The sequence below is a fragment of the Rhincodon typus genome, chromosome 1, assembly GCF_021869965.1.
Source record: "Rhincodon typus isolate 14 chromosome 1, sRhiTyp1.1, whole genome shotgun sequence".
Taxonomy (NCBI): Eukaryota; Metazoa; Chordata; class Chondrichthyes; order Orectolobiformes; family Rhincodontidae; genus Rhincodon; species Rhincodon typus.
The window spans coordinates 5,101,657-5,121,228 of record NC_063332.1 but is presented as its reverse complement, the minus strand read 5'-3'; the positions used below and the strand labels follow the sequence as shown (position 1 = coordinate 5,121,228).

Here is a 19,572-nt window from a genome sequence, read left to right as displayed (position 1 = left end):
CCTTATCTGCTGCACTTGGAATCGGATTCCTGACCCTTTCCATACTCTCTGGCCTATTACTTGTTCCAGAAACTTCAATAATCTCTGCTGAGCCCTCTCTGTCTTTAACTTTTTGTGTAATTTTCCATGTAACCAACCCCACCCAGCCCACCCCACTATTTAGTTTAACGCACTACCCACAGCCCTAGTTATGCAATTTGCCAGGACTCTGATCCCAGTGTGATTGAGGTGCAGCCTGTCCCATCGGAATGGCTCCCTCCTTCCCCACTACTGGGGCCAATGTCCCATGAATTCAAATCCGTTTCTCCTACACCAATCTCTCAGCCATGCATTTACCTCTTCAATCTTGTTGATCCTACCCCCAATAGGGGAGGTGATGGTCTAGTGGTATTATCACTGGATTGTTAATCCAGAGACCAAGATAACATTTTGGGGACCTGGGTTTGAATCCTGCCACGGCAGATGGTGGAATTTGAATTCAATAAAATATCTGGAATTAAGAATCTAACGATGACTGTGAATCCATCGTCAGGGGAAAAAACCCATCTGGTTCACTAACGTCCTTTAGGGAAAGAAACTGCTATTCTTACCCGGTCTGACCTACATGTGATTCCAGACTCACAGCAATGTGGTTAACTCTGAATTGCCCTCTGGGCAATTAAGGATGGACAATAAATGCTGCTTAGCTAGTGAAATCCTCATGCTTTTAATGAATAAATGAAAAAAATTTGCTTCTGGGTCAGGTAGTAATCCAGAGATTATTACCTTTGTGGTTCTGCTTTTTAATTTAACCCCTAGCTGCTCATATTCTCTCAGCAGACCCTCTTTTCTCTTTCTCTCTGTATCATTGGTTCCTGTGTGGGAATCAAGAGAAAAGGCAGGAAAGTCAAGCTGAGGATGATCAGACCAGGCATGGTCTCACTGAGTAGACCCAATGGGCTGAATGGCCTACTTCTGCTTCATGTCTCTTTTGGTTTTATCGCTACCTCTGACTATCCCAATCTACACAAAGATTAAAGCCACCCATGTGTTCATTCGCTGAGAATGCTGAGACTGATCTGACTGGAGTGAGAGGAATATAAATTTTAAACATAAGAACCCATGTTAAGGACAGAATAATTTAACCTTCTTGCTAATCTGCTTCTTTGTCCTAGTTCTGCACCATGTCATCGCTTATTGTCCCTTTCCACCGGCCTCAATTTTCCCTGAGGCTGTGAAACTTCAAATCAGAAAATTGTAGACAGTACAGTGCAGAAGAGTTCCTTCGGCCCATCTCGTCTGTGCCGACCTCTTTGCACTAATCCCATTTTCCACCATTTGGCCCATAACCTTGAATGTTCTGACATGTCAAATGCTTGTCCAGGTACTCTTTAAAGGTTGTGAGATGTCCCACCTCAATTATCTCCCCTAGGCAATGCATTCCAGACCCTCACCATTTTCTGGGGGGATATGTTTTCCTCAAATCCCCTCTCAACCTCCTACATTTCACTTTATCGTTGTGCCCCCTAATTATTGACCCTTCAACTAAGAAGAACAGCTGCTTTCTGTTCATTCTGGACATGCCCCTCGTAATCTTGTACACCTCCATCAGGTCGCCCCTCAGCCTTCTCTGCTCCAAGGAAAACAACACAAAATTATCCGGCCTCTCTTCATCACTGAAACGTTCCATCCCAGGAAACATCCTGGTGAATCTGCTCTGCACCCCCTCCAGTGCAATCACATCCTTCCTATAGTGTGGGGACCAGAACTGCACTCCAGCTGTGGCCTAACCAATTCTAATCAGCTCCAACGTGACCTCCCTGCTCTTATAATCTGTGCCTTGACTGATAAAGGCACGTGTCCCCTAAGCCTTTTTAATAACCCTATTTATCTTCAGGGATCTGTAGACCAGCATCCCAAGACCTGTCTGTTCCTCTGAGCTTCCTGGAGTCCTGCCATTCATTGAGTACTCCCCTGCCTTGTTAATTATTCCAAAGTGCATTATCCCATATTTATCAGGGTTAATCATCAGCAATGGGGAAATTAGTGGAACTGAAGAGTCACCAATCCCCAGGAGCTGATGGTTTCTATTCACAGGTGTTTAAGGGCAAAGAACAAAGAACAAAGAAAATTGCAGCACAGGAACAGGCCCTTCGGCCCTCTAAGCCTCTGACATGCTGCCCATCACAACTAAAACCCCCTACCCTTCCGGGGACCGTATCCCTCTATTCCCATCCTATTCATGCATTCGTCAAGACGCCCTTTAAAAGTCACTAAAGCATCTGCTTCCACTACCTCCCCCGGCAGCAAGTTCCAGGCACCCACCACCCTCTGTGTAAAAAACTTGCCTCGTATATCACCTTTAAACCTTGCCCCTCGCACCTTAAACCTGTGCCCCCTGGTAACTGACTCTTCCATCCTGGGAAAAAGCTTCTGACTGTCCAGGAATTGGAGAACGTGTTGTTGATGCCCTAACCATAATCTTTCAGAGTTCCCTGGTTTCAGGAGTTGTACCTCTGGATTGGAAAGGTCCTCATGTAACTGTGCTTTAAGAAGGGTGACAGAGGGAAACCGGGGAATTACAGACCAGTTAGTCTGACATCTGTATGGGGAATCTTTTGGAATCTATGATCAAGGATGCAGTAACTGATCATCTCAAAAATTTCAGTTAGCATGGATTCATGTAGGGTAGGTCCTCATAGAGTTTATTTGAAGAGGTGACAAAGGTGGTAGACAGAGGTAAGTCAATGGATGCTGTTTATACAGATCTTCTGATAAAGTCCCACACAACAGACTGTTGGCTAAGGTGGAAGCCCATGGAAATGAGGGCAAATTACTGGCATGGATAGGAAATTGGTTGAGTGGCAGGAAACAAAGAGTTGGAACAATGGGTAAGTGTTACAACTGGCAGGATGTGACCAGTGGTGTCTCGCAGGGAGCTGTGATAGAGCCACAATTATTCACAATATTCATTAACAACTTGGATAATGGCATAAGAAATCAAAAATCCAAATATACTGACAACACCAAATTGGATATCGTATTGTAGACCGTGTCAGTGACAGCATAAAATTACAACAGGGTATTGATGGATTAGGTGATTAGGCAAAGCTGTGGTAGATAGATATTAATATCAGCAAGTGTGAGGTTATCCATTTTGGACTGAAAAAGGAATACATTAGGGAACATTTTAGAAAAAATCCAGTGGATGTCCAACAAGATTTGGAGGCTCAGGTGCATAGCTCTTTAAAATGCCATGAATAGGTATAGAATATAGTCGAGAAGGTAAATGAAATGATGGCCTTTCAATGTCTAAAGGGCTGGAAAAATGCAATTCAGATGTTATGCTGCAGTTATACAAAATCCCAGTGAGACCCCACTTAGAGTACAGTGAGCAGATCTGAGCTCCACACCTTAGGAAGGAGGGTTGGCTCTGGAGGGAGCTCAACCCAGGTTTATAAGGATAATACCTGGACTTCCAGGGTTAAGTTATAGGGAGAGATTAGACAAATTAGGCATTTATTCTCTAAAATTTTAGAAGTTTAATGCATGATCTAATCAAGATTTTCAGGATATTAACAGAGAAAGATAGGCTACATAAAGATAAATTATTCCCACTGGTTGTAGGTTCTGGAACTGGGGACATAGTTGAAGAATTAGGGTCAGGCTATTGAGGAGAGTTATTAGAAAGCACTTCTACACACAAACAGTAGTGGAGGTTTGGACTCTCTTCCTCAAAATGTTGGTCAATCCTGATCCAATTATCAAATTTCAATCTGAAATCAAGTTCCAAGGGGTATGGACCCAAGGCAGGCATATAGCCAGAGATCAGCCATGATCTCATTGAATCAAGGGACTGAATGGCCTCCTCCAGTTTTTATTTTCCTAACTTCCATCTGCCACGGATCTTCCCATCTGACCAATCTGTGTGCATCCTCCTATAACCTAACACTTTCCTCTTCTCTGTCACCCAGCCGATCTTACTGTCATCCATAAACTTACTTATCATTCACCCCGCCGCCCCCCACACTGTCATCTCCGTCATTTATAAAGATCAGAAACATTAAGGGACCCCCGCACTGACCCCTGTGGTACAGAACTGCACACCGGGCTCCAGACACACAACTGACTTCTACCACCACCCTCTGTCTCCTGTCATGAAGCCAATTTTGGATCTAACTTGCCAAGTTACCCTGGATCCCATGTACTTTTACCTTCTTTCTCAGTCCACCATGTGGGATCTTGTCAAATAGCACGGCTTGATCGCTCAGTGGTTAGCACTGCTGCCTCACAGCACCAGGGACCTGGGTTCAATTCCACCCTCAGGCAACTGTCTGTGTGGAGTTTGCACATTCTCCCCATGTCTGCATGGGTTTCCTCCCACAGTCCAAAGGTGTGCAGGTTAGGGTGGATTGGCCATGATAAATTGCCACATAGTATGAAGGCAATGTGGGTTAGCCATGGGAAATGTGGGGTTACAGGGATGGGGTGGGTCTGGGTGGGATACTCTTTGATGGGTTGGTGTGGGCTGAATGGCTTGCTTCCGCACTGTAGGGATTCTATGACATGTCTTGCCTTACATCAACTGCATTAGTCTCATCTACACACCTGGTCACCAGTTTGAAAAATTCAGTCAAATTTGTGAGGCATTCCTTGTGCTGACAAAGCCACACTTTGACCTATTTGTTTAATCAATTGAGGGCAAGGTGAATGTTAGCTGTGCGGGGTGTGTGATGTGGAATGCACTGTCTGAAAGGCGCAGAAACTTCCAAATGGAAATTCCAGCCTGGAGGATCCTGTTAGCCAGGTGTAGCTGAGACACACCCATCAATCTCATCTCCCAATTCCTTCTTGAGTGTGCCTCCCAAACAAACCTTCAGAAAGGGAATATGTGGAGGGAATGGGATGAATTGGACAGCTCTGTCAGAGGGCCAGCACAGCCCTGATGGGCCAAGTGGCCTCCTCCCACACACTTTCTCATTGGGGCACCTGTGGTTGTTTCCTTCCTGCAGACCAAGGCTGAAGATTTGGAGATCGAAGGCTGGGAGTACGCGTCTCTCTTTGGTTGGAAATTCCACCTGAAGCAGAGGAAGACGGATAGCTTCCGCCGTCGTAGGTGGAGACGCCGCATGGAGCCTCTGGAGAAGGCCGGACCTTCTGCAGTCTTCGCTCTGGAAGGTGCACTGGTGAGTGAAGCTCTCAGAATTCTGGTATCCCTCCCCTCAGGGGAGGTGATGGCCTAGTGGTATTATCGCTGGACTGTTAATCCAGAGACCCAGATAACGTTCTGGGTTCGAATCCTGCCACGGCAGATGGTGGAATTTGAATTCAATAAATATCTGAAATTAAGAATCCAGTGATGACCATGAATCCATTGCCGATTGTTGGGGGAAAAACCCATCTGGTTCACTAATGCCCTTCAGGGAAGGAAACTGCCATCCTTACCTGGTCTGGCCTACATGTGACTCCAGACCCACAGCAATGTGGTTGACTCTTAACTGCTCTCTGGGCTATAAATGCTGGTCCATCCAGCGACATCCTCATCCAGCGACATCCTCATCCTGCGAATGAATAAAAACAATCAGCCCTCTTCAGATCTTTCCTCTAAATCTCCACTGCCCCCTGAAAGAAGGCTCTTTCAAACTCTCCCACTGGTTCACCCCTTCCCTCGCCATTGTCCCACCGAGAAACAGCTGTTGCTCCACACTATTCCCAGATGTGGAGGTGATGGTTCAGTTTCTGTAGCACCTGGGCACCTCCCCTGCCCCAGCACAGCCACTGGTAAAGACTTTGTTCCAGCTATTGTTACCTTGACAGGGACTCATTCCAACACCATCCTGGGCATTCTGTATAAATCAGTTTCAGTGTCTCTGAGCTGTCACTCTTTCATTCACCAAGCAACCCCCTGAATTCCTGTTCCAAACAAATGCTAATTCTCGTTTTCAAATTCATCCATGGCCTGTTACAAAGTCACAGTTACAGCCATAATAATATGGCAGGCTCAGGCCTTTTTGCACATTCAGCATGGAAACAATCCAGTCACCCATCTGGCTCTGTGACTGTGTAGGCCAAATAATCTCACTGCCCCGCTCTCTCCCCATAGCCCTGTAGCAATCCCAAACTAATCCCACTGCCCCACTCTCCCCCCATAGCCCTGTAGCAATCCCAAACTAATCCCACTGCCCCGCTCTCTCCCCATATCCCTGTAGCAATCCCAAACTAATCCCACTGTCCCACTCACTCCCCGTAGCCCTGTATCAATCCAAAACCAACCCCACTGCCTCACTCACTCCCCATAGCCCTGTATCAATCCCCAAACTAATCCCACTCACTCCCCATAGCCCTGTATCAATCCCCAAACTAATCCCACTGCCCCACTCACTCCCCATAGCCCTGTTATTAGTGCAATGATCTTTGCCTCAAACAGTAAGTAGGAGAAATAATGACCAGGAGGTATCCAATCCGGATCAGAAACTACTCTCCCAATCAAACAAAAACAGCTCGCTTTCCTTCCTCCCGTTTCTCTGCAGGATGTATTGATGGAGATTGTCGATGAGTACTGTATCCTCTGAGGGAGCAGTGTACAGAATCTGTGCAGGAACTGCACTCACTTGTTCCTGCACTAGCAGCTGTTGTATTCCTGATAGGGAACACCTGAACTGAAAGCGTAGGCCATTCGGCCCATTGAGCATATCTGTCTTTCAATAAAACCATGGCTAATCAGATTTAGTTGAAGTAAGTGTTTAAATATACCGAAAAATCTTTGACCAGCCACAGATTGAAGATAACTGTTTCAGCCAAATGTGTAAAGTGGGCAAAGGAGTAGGATAGGCTGTGTGAGGGGGCAGAGTGGCATTGGATCTGACTGAAGCCTACAGAACACATAGAGTGGATGGGGAGAAGATGATTCCACCAGTAGGGGAGACTGGGACCCAAGGGCACAGCCTCAGTGTGAGGGGAGCAGCCCTTTGGTACTGAGATGAGGAGGAATTTCTTCAACCAGAGGGTGATGAAGCTGTGGAACTCATTGCTGCAGAGGGCTGTGGAGGCCAGGTCATTGAGTGTATTTAAGGCAGAGATAGAGAGGTTCCTGATTAGTAAGGGGGTCAAGGGTTACAGGGAGAAGGCATAGAATGGGGTTGAGAAATCTATGATCCATGATTGAATGGCAGAGCAGACTCGATGGGCCAAAAGGCCTAATCCTGATCCTATATCTTATGATTTAATGGTCTTATAGTTTGGGAGATCAAAGGATAATGCAGTACAGACTGAGCCCCTCACAGCCCTGACTGAGGGGCTCAGCCTTTCGGGTCTGTACTGCCAACAACAGGTGGTTAGATGTCCCTGTGGGTGTGGGGATTACATTGGCAGTTCACTGAATTGGACGTAGTGGTTAGGTGTGTGGGTTGGGGGGATAAAGTGGGTCAGGCTGGGGCTGGTCAGGACAGGAGCTTGTCAGCGAGAGGTCAAGGGGTTGGGGGTGGAGGAGAGAGGGGTAGTAGTGGCAGAGATGGAGGGCCTTTCATGCTGTTGGTGGTGGTGTTGTGTGGAGCGGGGGAGATGGGGGGGTACATTTCAGCTGTGCAGTTACATATTCCCCTCACCCACCCCCACCATCCTGGGAGTGTTCTCCATGGCAACAGCCTCAACCAATCAGGGCCCATTTGCCAACCCTTCAACGCACTCTCCTCAAGCAGGATAAGTGTATTGTTCCTTTTACGATGGTGGTTTCTTGGAAATTGTCCTCCGGGGCACAAGGTGAAAGGTACAGGCACGATTGGTCGGATTTTTAAGCAGACTCATGCTTCTGCCATACCAACGGGTTGACCCGGGAGTCGGACTTGGTTTCTGATGGTGACGTCTCCGAGGTAACTATCCCGCTGAGTTTGCCAAAACTGTCTGCTGGAACTTGGAGGGGGAGGTGTTTGAGGAGGGTGTCGGGGAACCGCCCACACAGTTCCCCCAAAACCTTGCATTGGGCCATTCCGTAGCGTTCCTCAGTGCGTTTTCCAAAGGGGACATCCGGTCTCCAGAATCCGAGAGCGGGGCTAATATTGTTCCATTCTGCAGAAAACCCTGAACAGAGGTCACCTTCGCCGCCTACCTCACAGCCCTGACTCAGGGGCTCAGGCTCTGTGTACAACAGAAACATTCTCACTGCTTTTAATTTAGTTTACAACAAGTATAATATTTGTCTTGAACGGGTGCCAGGAGCAACGACTGGCAGGGTTTATACTGACTACATAGAACATGTTATGAGGTGATTTGGAAATGGCAGATTGGAGGCACAGCCTGGATGAAAGGAATAAGGGACTGATGTGTTCACCACCAAAGCACAGCCGACAATTTCTTCCTGTCTCCACACATCCTGAGTTGTGGAAAGTTCAATTTTCCAACTGTTAAATGGTCCCCTTCTCTCTCTCTCTCCCTCTCTCTCTCTCACGCTCTCAGTATTGTCCACCAGCAGTCTCTGTAAAATGAGCATAAGAACATAAGAACTGGGAGTTGAAGCAGGCCATTCAGCCCCTCCAGGGTGCTGTGCCACTCAGTACAATCTTTTCTTCATTCATTGTTGGGGGTGCAGGCATCAATGGCTCAACGTCTCATTTTAATTGCCCCGTAAGGCGAGACATCCCCAACACCTTTAGTATCTGATATCCCTCAATTAGACCTCCTCTCTTTCTTCTAAACTTCACAGAGTACAACATAAGAACACAAGAACCAGGAGCAGGAGGAGGCCATCTGGCCCATCGAGCCTGTTCTGCCATTCAATAAAATCATGGCTGATCTTTTCATGGACTCAGCTCCTCCTACCCGCCCGCTCACCCTAACCCTTAAATCCTTTGCTGTTGACAAATCTATCTTTGCCTTAAAAACATTCAACAAGGTAGCCTCAACTGCTTCACTGGGCAGGGAATTCCACAGATTCACAACCCTTTGGGTGAAGAAGTTCCTCCTCAATTCAGTCCCAAATCTTATTTTGAGGTTGTGTCCCCTTGTTCCAGTTTCACCTGCCAGCGGAAACATCCTGCTTCTATCTTATCTATTCCTTTCGTAGTTTTCTATGTTTCTATAAGATCCCCCCTCATTCTTCTAAATTCCAATAAGAACATAGAACAGTACAGCACAGTACAGGCCCTTCAGCCCACTATGTTGTGCCTAACTATTATCCCACTAAGATCAAACTACCCTGCATACCCTACATTATACTATCATAAGTATAAGTATAGCCCCAGTCTACTCAGTCTCTCCTCATAAGCCAACCCTCAAACTCATTGGCCTAAGCTACTCAATCTCTCTTCAAAAGACAAATTGTTTCATCCCGAAAGTCAAGCTTCTCTGTATCTTTGGTTAATTAAAGAATCTTCTCTGAACTGCCTCCAATACAATATCCCTCCTCCAGTAAGGGGACTAAATAAACTGTAAGCTCTGCTCCAGATGCGGTCTCACCTCGGACAGTTGTGAATGTGTCCAGAGCACGTGTGGCTGGTCTCAAAGGGATATCATGGGGGGAGCCTGTGCTCAGGCCTTTGTTGTTGTGAAGCCTGGTCTTGGTGTGGGGACTTGGCATTAGCTCCTCCATTGCTGTTCCCGTCCCCGGGTGGGGGTGCCTCGTGTTAAGGTACAGGGTTGGGATTGGGTTGGGGAGGAGGGAGGAGGCATGGTGAGGAGAAGGTGGACGGGGTTCACTCCTCGATGTGACCCCATGGGAGCAGCCTCGGGATATTTGGGGACAGCAGGTGGAGTAGAACGGGAGAGGGTTTGGTCTCAGTGGTGAGGTGACTGGGCCGATTTCGGTAATTCCTGGTCATCCTGTGTGCTAGAGGGTTGGCAAGCGAATGCCAAGGGGAGGGAGAGGGTTGACGGACCTGTAACCAAGGATACAGAGCACCAGTCTTCAATGGAGTTTGAGCACTCGCTGTATCTCTGAGGGAGCAGTTGCTTTGTTTGGATTGAAATGCAATTGTGTACCAATGTCCCTCTTGGTCTGCTGTAGTCAGCTTTCCTGCTCCTCTGATGCTGCTTGGCCTGCTGTGTTCATCCAGCTCTACACCTTGTTGCCTAAGATTCTCCAGCATCGGCAGTTCCCACTATGTATGTACTATGAGGCAGATGCCCTACAGGCAGGAATGTTAAGCTTCAATTCAATAAAGAACACAAACAAAATTACAGTACAGGACCAGGCCCTTCGGCCCTCCAAGCCTGCACCGACATGCTGCCCGTCACAACTAAAACCCCCTACGCTTCCGGGGACCGTATCCCTCTATTAGCATCCTGTTCATATATTTGTCAAAATGCCATTTAAAAGTCACTATTGTATCCGCTTCTACTACATAGAACATAAAACATAGAACAGTACAGGCCCTTCGGCCCATGATGTTGTGCCAACCTATTATCCTACTAAGATCCCCAGCAGTGAGTTCCAGACACCCACCACCCTCTTTGTAAAAAACTTGCCTCGTACATCACCTTTAAACCTTGCCCCTTGCACCTTAAACCCCTAATAACTGACTCTTCCACCCTGGGAAAAAACAACACACTTGAAGTCTCAGAACATGGTGTTAGAAAAGATACAACCAGAGCTGAAGTTAAAGACACGTCTGAGATCTGTGAACTGTCACTGCTAAAGAGACAGTGAGGATCCCAGTGAAAATACTGCTTCTGATCAAATGTCTGCAGTTTCTCCTGATGAGCTCCCTGCTCCTGGGGGAAGTGAGGCAGAGCTGGGAACTCTCTGTGAGCAATGGCGGAATTATGCAATTGCCACTGATTTTGCTGAGAAAAAAATGTACACACTGCTCCACCCTCTGAAGCGCAGAGAAAAAATTCACGTGGAGAAGTTTTAAAAGCTTTTCAGCCCCAAGCGAACGGTAACTCGGAATGGTCCGTACTCAATACCAGGGAACAAAGTGAAAATCAGTCCATTGGTCAATATATACCAGCATTAACTCAGCTCACTGAATCTGTGCAGTTAAAGGGTGAGCTAATTGGAGATGTAAATAAAAACTGAATGAGCTGCAGGTGCTGTAAATCAGAAACAAAAACAGAAGTTGCTGGAAAAGCTCAGCAGGTCTGGCAGCATCTATGGAGAGAAAATCAGAATTAACATTTCGGGTCCGGTGGTTCCATTCTGAGGAAGGATCACCGGCCCCGAAACGTTAACTCTGATTTTTCTCTTCACAGATGCTGCCAGACCTGCTGAGCTTTTCCAGCAACTTCTGCTTTTGTTCCTAATTGGGTTAGAGCTAGGAAGAAGTGACCCAAAATGAAAAGGACGCCGACTGAGAGAAGACAGACTCGCTCAGGAGAGCATCCATTTGGTGCAGTATGCTGAGGTTGTGAATGAACAGCTGCAGCTTACTCCTGGCAAGCAGGGAGCAGCTGTTGCATTGTGCTAACAGATCCTGCAGACACATAGACCAGCACAAACCCAAACGGCAGTGTGCACACGCTGCAGAGGACATTGTGCAGAAGAGAAGATGGTATGACCAGTGTGGGGAGGGCAGGGTCTACGCTGCTAAAAGATGACTCGTTTTGTTTGTAAGTGTATGTCTAGAAAGGAGCACAAGAAGCAGGTAAGGTTAGGGTAGGCTTAGGGTTAGGATTGAGGAGAGAGAGCAGTTGAAGATTCTGATGAATCGCTCTGCACCGTACAACAGGTTGGTGGAGTCAAGCCGATTGGTGACTCTTGGAATAAGGGCGGCAGAAGGGGAATGTCAGGTCAACAGAAAGTCTCAGAGAGACACTGCTTTGTAAATCATCAACCCAACAGAAAAACCAGCCCAGGTGGCAGCTTGGGACCTAAATGGAGTAGTTTGATCATGCATAGTTGAAGTGATTGAGCAGATACACAGTCAGAGCCAGAGGCACATACTCCTGAATGCAGAATCTGTTCCTCAGCTGCAGGCAGTTCATCAGGAAGAGGTGATCACTCTACTCACACACAACACATATCAACCATCGAAAACCGAGGGCTTACAGCAACCCAACAACAAAATTTTACAACAGGAATGATGACCATAATAATAGCTAGTGATACAAGAATGACACTCCCTTGCAAAACAACATCACCCAGATCACCCGAAGGGTCTAGGCCCGAAACGTCAGCCTTTCTGCTCCTCTGATGCTGCTTGGCCTGCTGTGTTCATCCAGCTCTACACCTTGTTGTCTCAGATTCTCCAGCATCTGCAGTTCCTACTATCTCATCACCCAGATGAGAAGTCTTTGACAACATACATGTCAACTATTAAGAAACCAGAACAATTTAAGGATTCTGTATGATTTTGACTGATGGGAATAATGGACTACCAAGGCTTGAGAACAGTAATTGTATATTGTACATGACAGTGTGTGGCTTTTTACCTTCCTTTGTATAAGAAGAGGATGTGTGAATTGAATTTACAGTCATGTGCAAATGTCACTGCTCGTTTGCTGTAGTGATGGGACCTGCACACTGAAGCACATGCCCTGCAGACAGAAGTTTCGAGTTCTGAGGAAAGGCCATTTGACCCGAAACAGTAACTCCAATATCTCTCTACAGACGCTGCCAGAGCTGCTAAGCTTTTCCAGCAACTTCTGTTTTTGTTTCTGATTTACAGCATCCGTGGTTCTTTCGGTGTTTAGTCTTAAGCCTCATTTTGATAATGTCCTCCTCGTGTTGAACACACTGCCATGTTGTATGCTTGGGACAAGTTTGGCCATTAGTGAGAGGTGTCCACTGCTGAGACATTGCTGTTAACTGATGGCTGAGTGTGCCAGTGAAGATTTATGAACCCGGTGTACTGTGAGACTGAGCGATAGTTAGTGTGGAGAGCACTCTGTCCAGAGTGGAAGCACAGAGGCCCAAGAATACAGACCATAAACGCAATAAACAAGGCTATTGGCAGAAAAAAAGACAATGGAAGGTGAATAAAAACACTACTCTGACTAAAGACCTTGGAACAGCTTCAAGAACTGTTTCTCATGCTTACACATGCTCCCTCACATTGGCACACAGCTACACACACACACACGCACACACACACATTGTACACACAAACACACACGCACATGCGTCTTACACACATACACATACACACATTGTACACACAAACACACACACACGCACACACACATGCGTCTTACACACATACACCCACACACACACGCACACACACACGCACACACATGCACGCACACACACACGCACATGCGTCTTACACACACACACACACACACACACACAAACACACGTACACAAGAACGTGTATTACACCCTCCCCCACCCTATCTTCTGCATATAAACCAACACTTTCCTAGCTACCGTCAGTCCTGAGGAAGGGTCACCGGACCCGAAACGTTAACTCTGTTTTCTCCTTCACAGATGCTGCCAGACCTGCTGAGAGTTTCCAGCAACTTTGTTTTTATTCCTGATTTACAGCATCTGCAGTTCTTTCGGTTTTTTTTTAATGTGCCATCATTACCTGGTCTGGAAGTAAATGTGAGCATGAGGTTGACTCTTAATGCTTTCTGAAATAAGACCATAAGACATAGGAACAGAAATTAGGCTATTCAGCCCATTGAGTCTGCTCCATCATTCAATCATGACTGATAAGTTCCTCAACCGCATTCTCCTGCTTTCTCCCCGTAACCCTTGATCCCCTTGATAATCAAGAGCCTATCTATCTCAGTCTTAAATGTACTCAATGACCTGGCCTCCACAGCCTTCTGTGGCAGTGAATTCCATAGATTCACCACTCTCTGGCTGGAGAAGTTTCTCCTTATCTCTGTTCTAAAAGGTCTTCCCTTTACTCTAAGGCTGTGCCCTCAGGTCCCAGTCTCTCCTACCAATGGAAACATCTTCCCAACATCCACTCTGTCCAGGCCATTCAGTGTTCTGTAAGTTTCAATTAGATCCCCCCTCATCCGTCTTAACTCCAATGAGTATAGTCCCAGAGTCCCCAAACGTTCCTCATATGTTAAGATTAGTAATCTTAGTAATGGCTTAGTAAGCTATCGTGTCCAATCTAACCTGTTCAAACTGTTTTTGTTGGTGGAAGGATTGAGAAGCAGAGGGTGCAAAATGTTTGGGCTTTGGTTAAGTACTGTCTGAGACTCTGTTGGAAGCAGGTTCAACTGAGGCTTTCCAAAGGGAACCGGATGGTCATTTGGAAAGGAGCAAAGTGCAGAGTTAGGTGGGGAAGGAGGTGGATTAGCGATTGAGAAGCACAGAGAGTATGGGCCGAATCAGCTCTGCCTGTGCTGTAGCTGATCATGCCTTTGTGGGTAGTCGTCTGAAACATGAGACAGAACGTTGTAGATCCAGTCCCCAATAGAGAGCCTGTGATCCAGGCTGACAGCCGCTGTGCACCACTGTGGGAGTGCCGCACTGCCAGCAGTGTCACTTTACAGATAAGACAATCAGCCAAGGCCTGACCTGTTGTGAATGATCCCCGAGGGCCACTATTTCGAAGAAGATCAGGTGTGTTCCTGTCAATATTTATCCTGAATTAAGGCCATTGAAGTAAATTATTGGCTTTTTTTTAAAAACTTCATTCGCGTGATTGATCTTAGTTTCGGTCAAATGTTTGATCTAAGTAGGATAATAGGTCAGCACAACATCATAGGCTGAAGGGCCTGTACTGTGCTGTACTGTTCTATGTTATATGATGAAGGTGTCTCTGGCCAGGCAGCATTTATTGCCCATCCCTAATTCCCAGAGGGCAGTTAAGAGTTAACTACATTGGCTGGAGTCACATGTCGGCCAGACCAGGTAAAGATGGCAGGTTCCTTCCCTAAAGGGACATTGGTGAACCTATTAGCACCTTGGTGTCTGTGGGAGCTTGCTGTAACTAGCTGCACATGGACCTGCACCCGCAGGGGAGGACGCCCGATGAGAGAATCGGAACAAACTGATGGGAGTTTATTTATGAGAAGGTTGAGGCTTCCTCACTGACAGTGGTCTGTCTTTACAGGGCGGTGTGACAGACGACAAGAGTGAGGAGAAATCAGTGTCAGCCCTCAACCTGGGTGTGAATACACCCACCGTCTCCTGTATATTTGACTGTAAGTACAGTCCTCCTGAATCACCAAACTGCTGCATGTGTGTGAGATCAGCCTGGGTGGGGGTGGGGGTGGGGGTGGGGGTGGGGGTGTGCTGTGAGTTGGGGGGGTGATGGAGGCGAATGGTATTGGAAATGTTGGAATGGTTTTCGGAATGTGCACAAGGGCAAGTAATGTAAATGTAAATGGGGGCAATGTAAATGTGTGTGTGTGTGTGGGTGTGTGTGGGTATGTGTGTGTGTGGGTGTGTGTGTGTGTGTGGGTGTGTGGGTGTGTGTGGGTGTGGGTGTGTGTGTGTGTGGTGTGTGTGTGTGTGTGGGGGGGGTGTGTGTGTGTGTGTGTGTGTGTGTGTGTGTGTGTGTGTCTGTACGTTACTAGAATCATACGATTATACAATACAGAAGGAGGCCATTCGACCCACTGTGTCTGTACCGGCTCCTGAAAGAGCTACTCAGCTAATCCAACTCTCCAGCCCTATCTCTATAACCCTTGAACTTCATCCCTTTCGGATATACATCCAGCTCTCTTTTGAAACCTCCAATCGAATCCACCTCCTCCCCTCTCCCAGGCAGCATGCTCCAGATAGGAGAGACAAATGTGTTTTAAACAAAGAAAGCTCAGTTTCTGATCTATGGGGATCTCTTGTGTTCTCTTCAGATGGAACCAGATATCATCTTCGATGCTACCTTTATCAAGCAAGGGATCTGATTGCAATGGACAAGGACAGCTTCTCTGGTAAGTTCTGTAGCTTGCATGGCTTGTAATCAGCGAGGAGCCCCTCAGCAAATCTTTCACAAAACGATTGGGACCAGTGATAAAGCTCACACGCGTTTGAAACCATCTTTATTTATTTGTTGTCCCAAATACGGGCTTTCACAGCTGGGGGCACCTCCAACATGCCAAAGAGATCACCCCTCCCCTCTCAGCATTCTGAAGGTAAGGTTTCCTCCAGGATAGAGTCATGGAGATCTACAACACAAGAAAAGGCCCTTCGGTCCATTGTGTCTTTGCTGGTCAAAAACAACCACTGAAGGGTCCTAACCTGAAACATCAACTTTCCTGCTCCTCTGATGCTGCCTGACCTGCTGTGTTCCTCCAGCTCCACACTGTGTTATCTCTGAACTATTCAATTCCCATTTTCCAGCACTTGACCCCTAACCTTGTGTGTCTTGGCATTGCAAGTGCATATCTAAATACTATTCCAATTTTATCAGTGTTTCTGCCTGTCCCACCATTACAGGCAGGGAGTTCCAGGCTCCTACCACCCTCTGGGTGAAACCATTCTTCCTTGCCTCCCCTCTAAACTTCCTGCCCCTTACTTTCAATCTATGCTCCCTGGTCATTGATCCCTCCTTGAAGGGGAAAAGTTCCTTCCTGTCTCCCTTATCCATTTCCTCATAATTTTATACATCTCAATCATGTCCCCTCTCAGTCTCCTCTGCTCTAAGGAAAACAACCCCAGTCTGTCCAATCTCTCTTTGTCACTGAAAGTCTCCAGCCGAGGGAACATCCTGGTAAATCTCCTTTGCACCCTGACCCATTCACCATTCATTCTGTATCACTTTTCCATGGGAAATATGACATCTGCCCTTATTCCTGCCCTCTCCTCACTGTCTCAGGCCCAAAACAATCCTTCCTGACAAAGCAGCTTGTCCTGAATTATATCAAGCTTATATGAGCTGCACCTATCCAGGCAAATGGGGAGTATTCCATCACATTCCTGACTTGTGCCTTGCAGATGGTGGACAGGTTTTGCAGAGTCAGGAGGTGAGTTATATGCTGCAGAGAAGTTGAATAAATACTTAACAGTAGATGACACTTATTGGATTCCAAAATTTTTAAATAGTCAAGGGCAACAACAGGAGAGAAAATAAATACAATAACCAGTACTGGTAACAATGCTGGAAAATTAATGGGACTTAAGGCCAACAAGTCCCCCTGACCTAATGGGATGTGTTAGGGAATGGGATGGATGAAGTATCCGATTGTAGATGCACTTTCAAGAGCTCTTAGGTTCTGGAAAAGTCCTGTGGAATAGGAGAGCTGACAATGTAGCACCTTTATTTGAAAAGGGAAGGAAAGAAAATGCACGTAACTTTCAGCAACTTACCTTAATGTCTGCTATCAGGAAAATTGTTCGTGTGTTGTAAAGGATGTAATAGCACAGCAATTAGAAATACATGCTATGACCAGGCAGAGATAGCACAGCTGTTTTATATCATTTTCAATGTTCTTCCAACCAAAATGCATCGCCTCGCACTTTTCTGCACTGAACCTCATCTGCCATGAATCCACCCACTCCCCAACTTGTCAATATCCTTTCGTAGCTCTTCACTGTCCTCCTCACAGTTTACAATTCATCTATGTTTGTGTCATCTGTGAGATTTGAAATTACCACCTGCATACTAAGGAGGAGATCACACTGGTTAGGCTACTATTGGAATACCGAGTGCAATTCTGGTCTCCCTGTTAACAGGAAGGATGTTGTGAAAATTGAAAGAGTTTAGTAAAGATTTACAAGGATGTTGCCAGGGTTGGAGGGTATGAGCTACAGGGAGAGACTGAATAGGCTGGGGCTATTTTCCCTGGAGTGTCGGAGGCTGATAGCTGACCTTATAGAGGTTTATAAAATCATGAGGAGCATGGATAGGGTGAATAGTCAAGGTCTTTCTCCCAGGGTAGTGGAGTTCAAAACTAGAGGAAAGACGAAAGAACTGCGGATGCGGTAAATCAGGATCAAAAACAGAAGTTGCTGGAAAAGCTCAGCAGGTCTGGCAGCATCTGTGAAGGAAAAATCAGAGTTAATGTTTCACGTATGTTCTGAGGAAGGGTCACCGGACCCGAAACGTTAACTCTGTTTTTTCCTTCAAAGATGCTGCCAGACCTGCTGAGCTTTTCCAGCAACATTGTTCTTGTTCCAAAACTGGAGGACATAGGTTTAAGGTGAGAGGAGAAAGATTTAAAAGGTTAGGCGGATTGGCCATGCTAAATTGCCCGTAGTGTTCAGGGAGGTAGAGGGTGTATATTAGGTGGGTCATAGGGGGATGGATCTGGGTGGGATGCTCTGAGGTTCGGTGTGGACTTGTTGGGCTGAAGGGCCTGTTTCCACACTGTAGGGATTCTAATTCTAATTCTAAAAGGGAGCTAAGAGGCAACTTTTTCACGCAGAGGGTGGTATGTGTATGGAATGAGCTGCCAGAGGAAGTGGTGGAGGCTGGTACAATTACAATATTGACAAGGCATCTAAATGGGTGCATGAATAGGAAGGGTTTAGAGGGATGTAGGCCAAATACTGTCAAATGAGACTAGATTTATTTAGAATGTCTGTTTGGCATGGACAAGTTGGACCAAAGAGTCTGCTTCTGTGCTGTTTATCTCTATGACTGTATGACTCTTTTAATATATATCAGGGATATAACACCTGAAGAAGGAATGAGGCTCAGAAAGCTTGTGTTTTCAAATAAACCTGTTGAACTATAACCTGGTGTCGTGTGATTTCTGACCTATATCAGGGAACGTAAAGGTCCCAATACCAATCCCAGGGGAACTTCAGACCAACATTGCTGTTTCTTATCACTCAGCCAATTTTTTTTTTATCCATGTTGCTCCTGACCCTTTTATTCCATGACCAAAAACTAAATTACTTTAAAGTAGGGTTGAGGGGAGGCAATGGCCTATTGGTATTACTGCTGGACTGTTAGTCCAGAGACCCATGTAATATTTTGGGGATTTGGATTCAAATCCCACCATGGTAGAATTTGAATTCAATAAAAGTCTGCAATTAAGATTCTTATGATGGCCATGAATCCATTGTCGATGGTCAGGAGAAACCCATTTGCTTCACTAATGTCCTTTAGGGCTAAGGAGCAGTCAAACTGCTTAGAGATTACCACAGGGCTGTGGGATTAGTATTGGACTACTAACCCTGAGACCCGGGTAATGTTCTGGGGACCCGGGTTCAAATCCCGCCACGGCAACCAGTGGAATTTGAATCCAATGAAATATCTGGAATTAAAGAGTCTAATGGTGACCGTGAATCCATTGCTGATTGTCAGGAAAAACCCATCTGGTTCAGTAATGCCCTTTAGGGAAGGAAACTGCCATCCTTACCTGGTGTGGCCTACATGTGACACCTGACCCACAGCAATGTGAGTGACTCTTAACTGCCCTCTGAGCAATTAGGGATGGGCAATAATGTGGCCAGCAATACCCTTGTCCCATGAATGGATAAAGGCAAAACAAAATGAGTTTGGGATTGATAGAGGGTATGGATATTGTGGTGCATTCAATTAATGTGGTGGCTCTATACTCTGGTTCTTTTGCCAAATGCCTTGAAGTGATCCCTGTGGCACTGGGAAGGTGCTTCTCTCTTCATAATAACCAGACCCTGGATGATGTTGAACAGCTCAAATAAATATTGTGTTCATCTTTCTTCCAGTCTCTCTAAATTGCTGGGAATAGTCATCACAGTCCAAGCCTTGTAAATTACCTCTCCCCCCACCTCCACAGGTTCTGAGCAGAACTGACCACAGCATTGCAGTTTGTCCAGTG

The 19,572-nt window shown here is 46.3% G+C and overlaps 1 protein-coding gene across 1 annotated transcript in view; it reads left to right on the top strand.

The window, feature by feature from the left end:
• The window catches only part of dysf (dysferlin, limb girdle muscular dystrophy 2B (autosomal recessive)), a 236,281-nt gene that overhangs the window by 145,692 nt on the left and 71,017 nt on the right, over positions 1-19,572 (top strand). Inside the window, exons 28-30 of the mRNA XM_048600995.1 lie at positions 4,992-5,165; positions 14,934-15,024; positions 15,679-15,756. Of these exons, the coding sequence (XP_048456952.1) occupies positions 4,992-5,165; positions 14,934-15,024; positions 15,679-15,756 (343 nt within the window). The remainder of the gene's footprint in view (positions 1-4,991; positions 5,166-14,933; positions 15,025-15,678; positions 15,757-19,572) is intronic.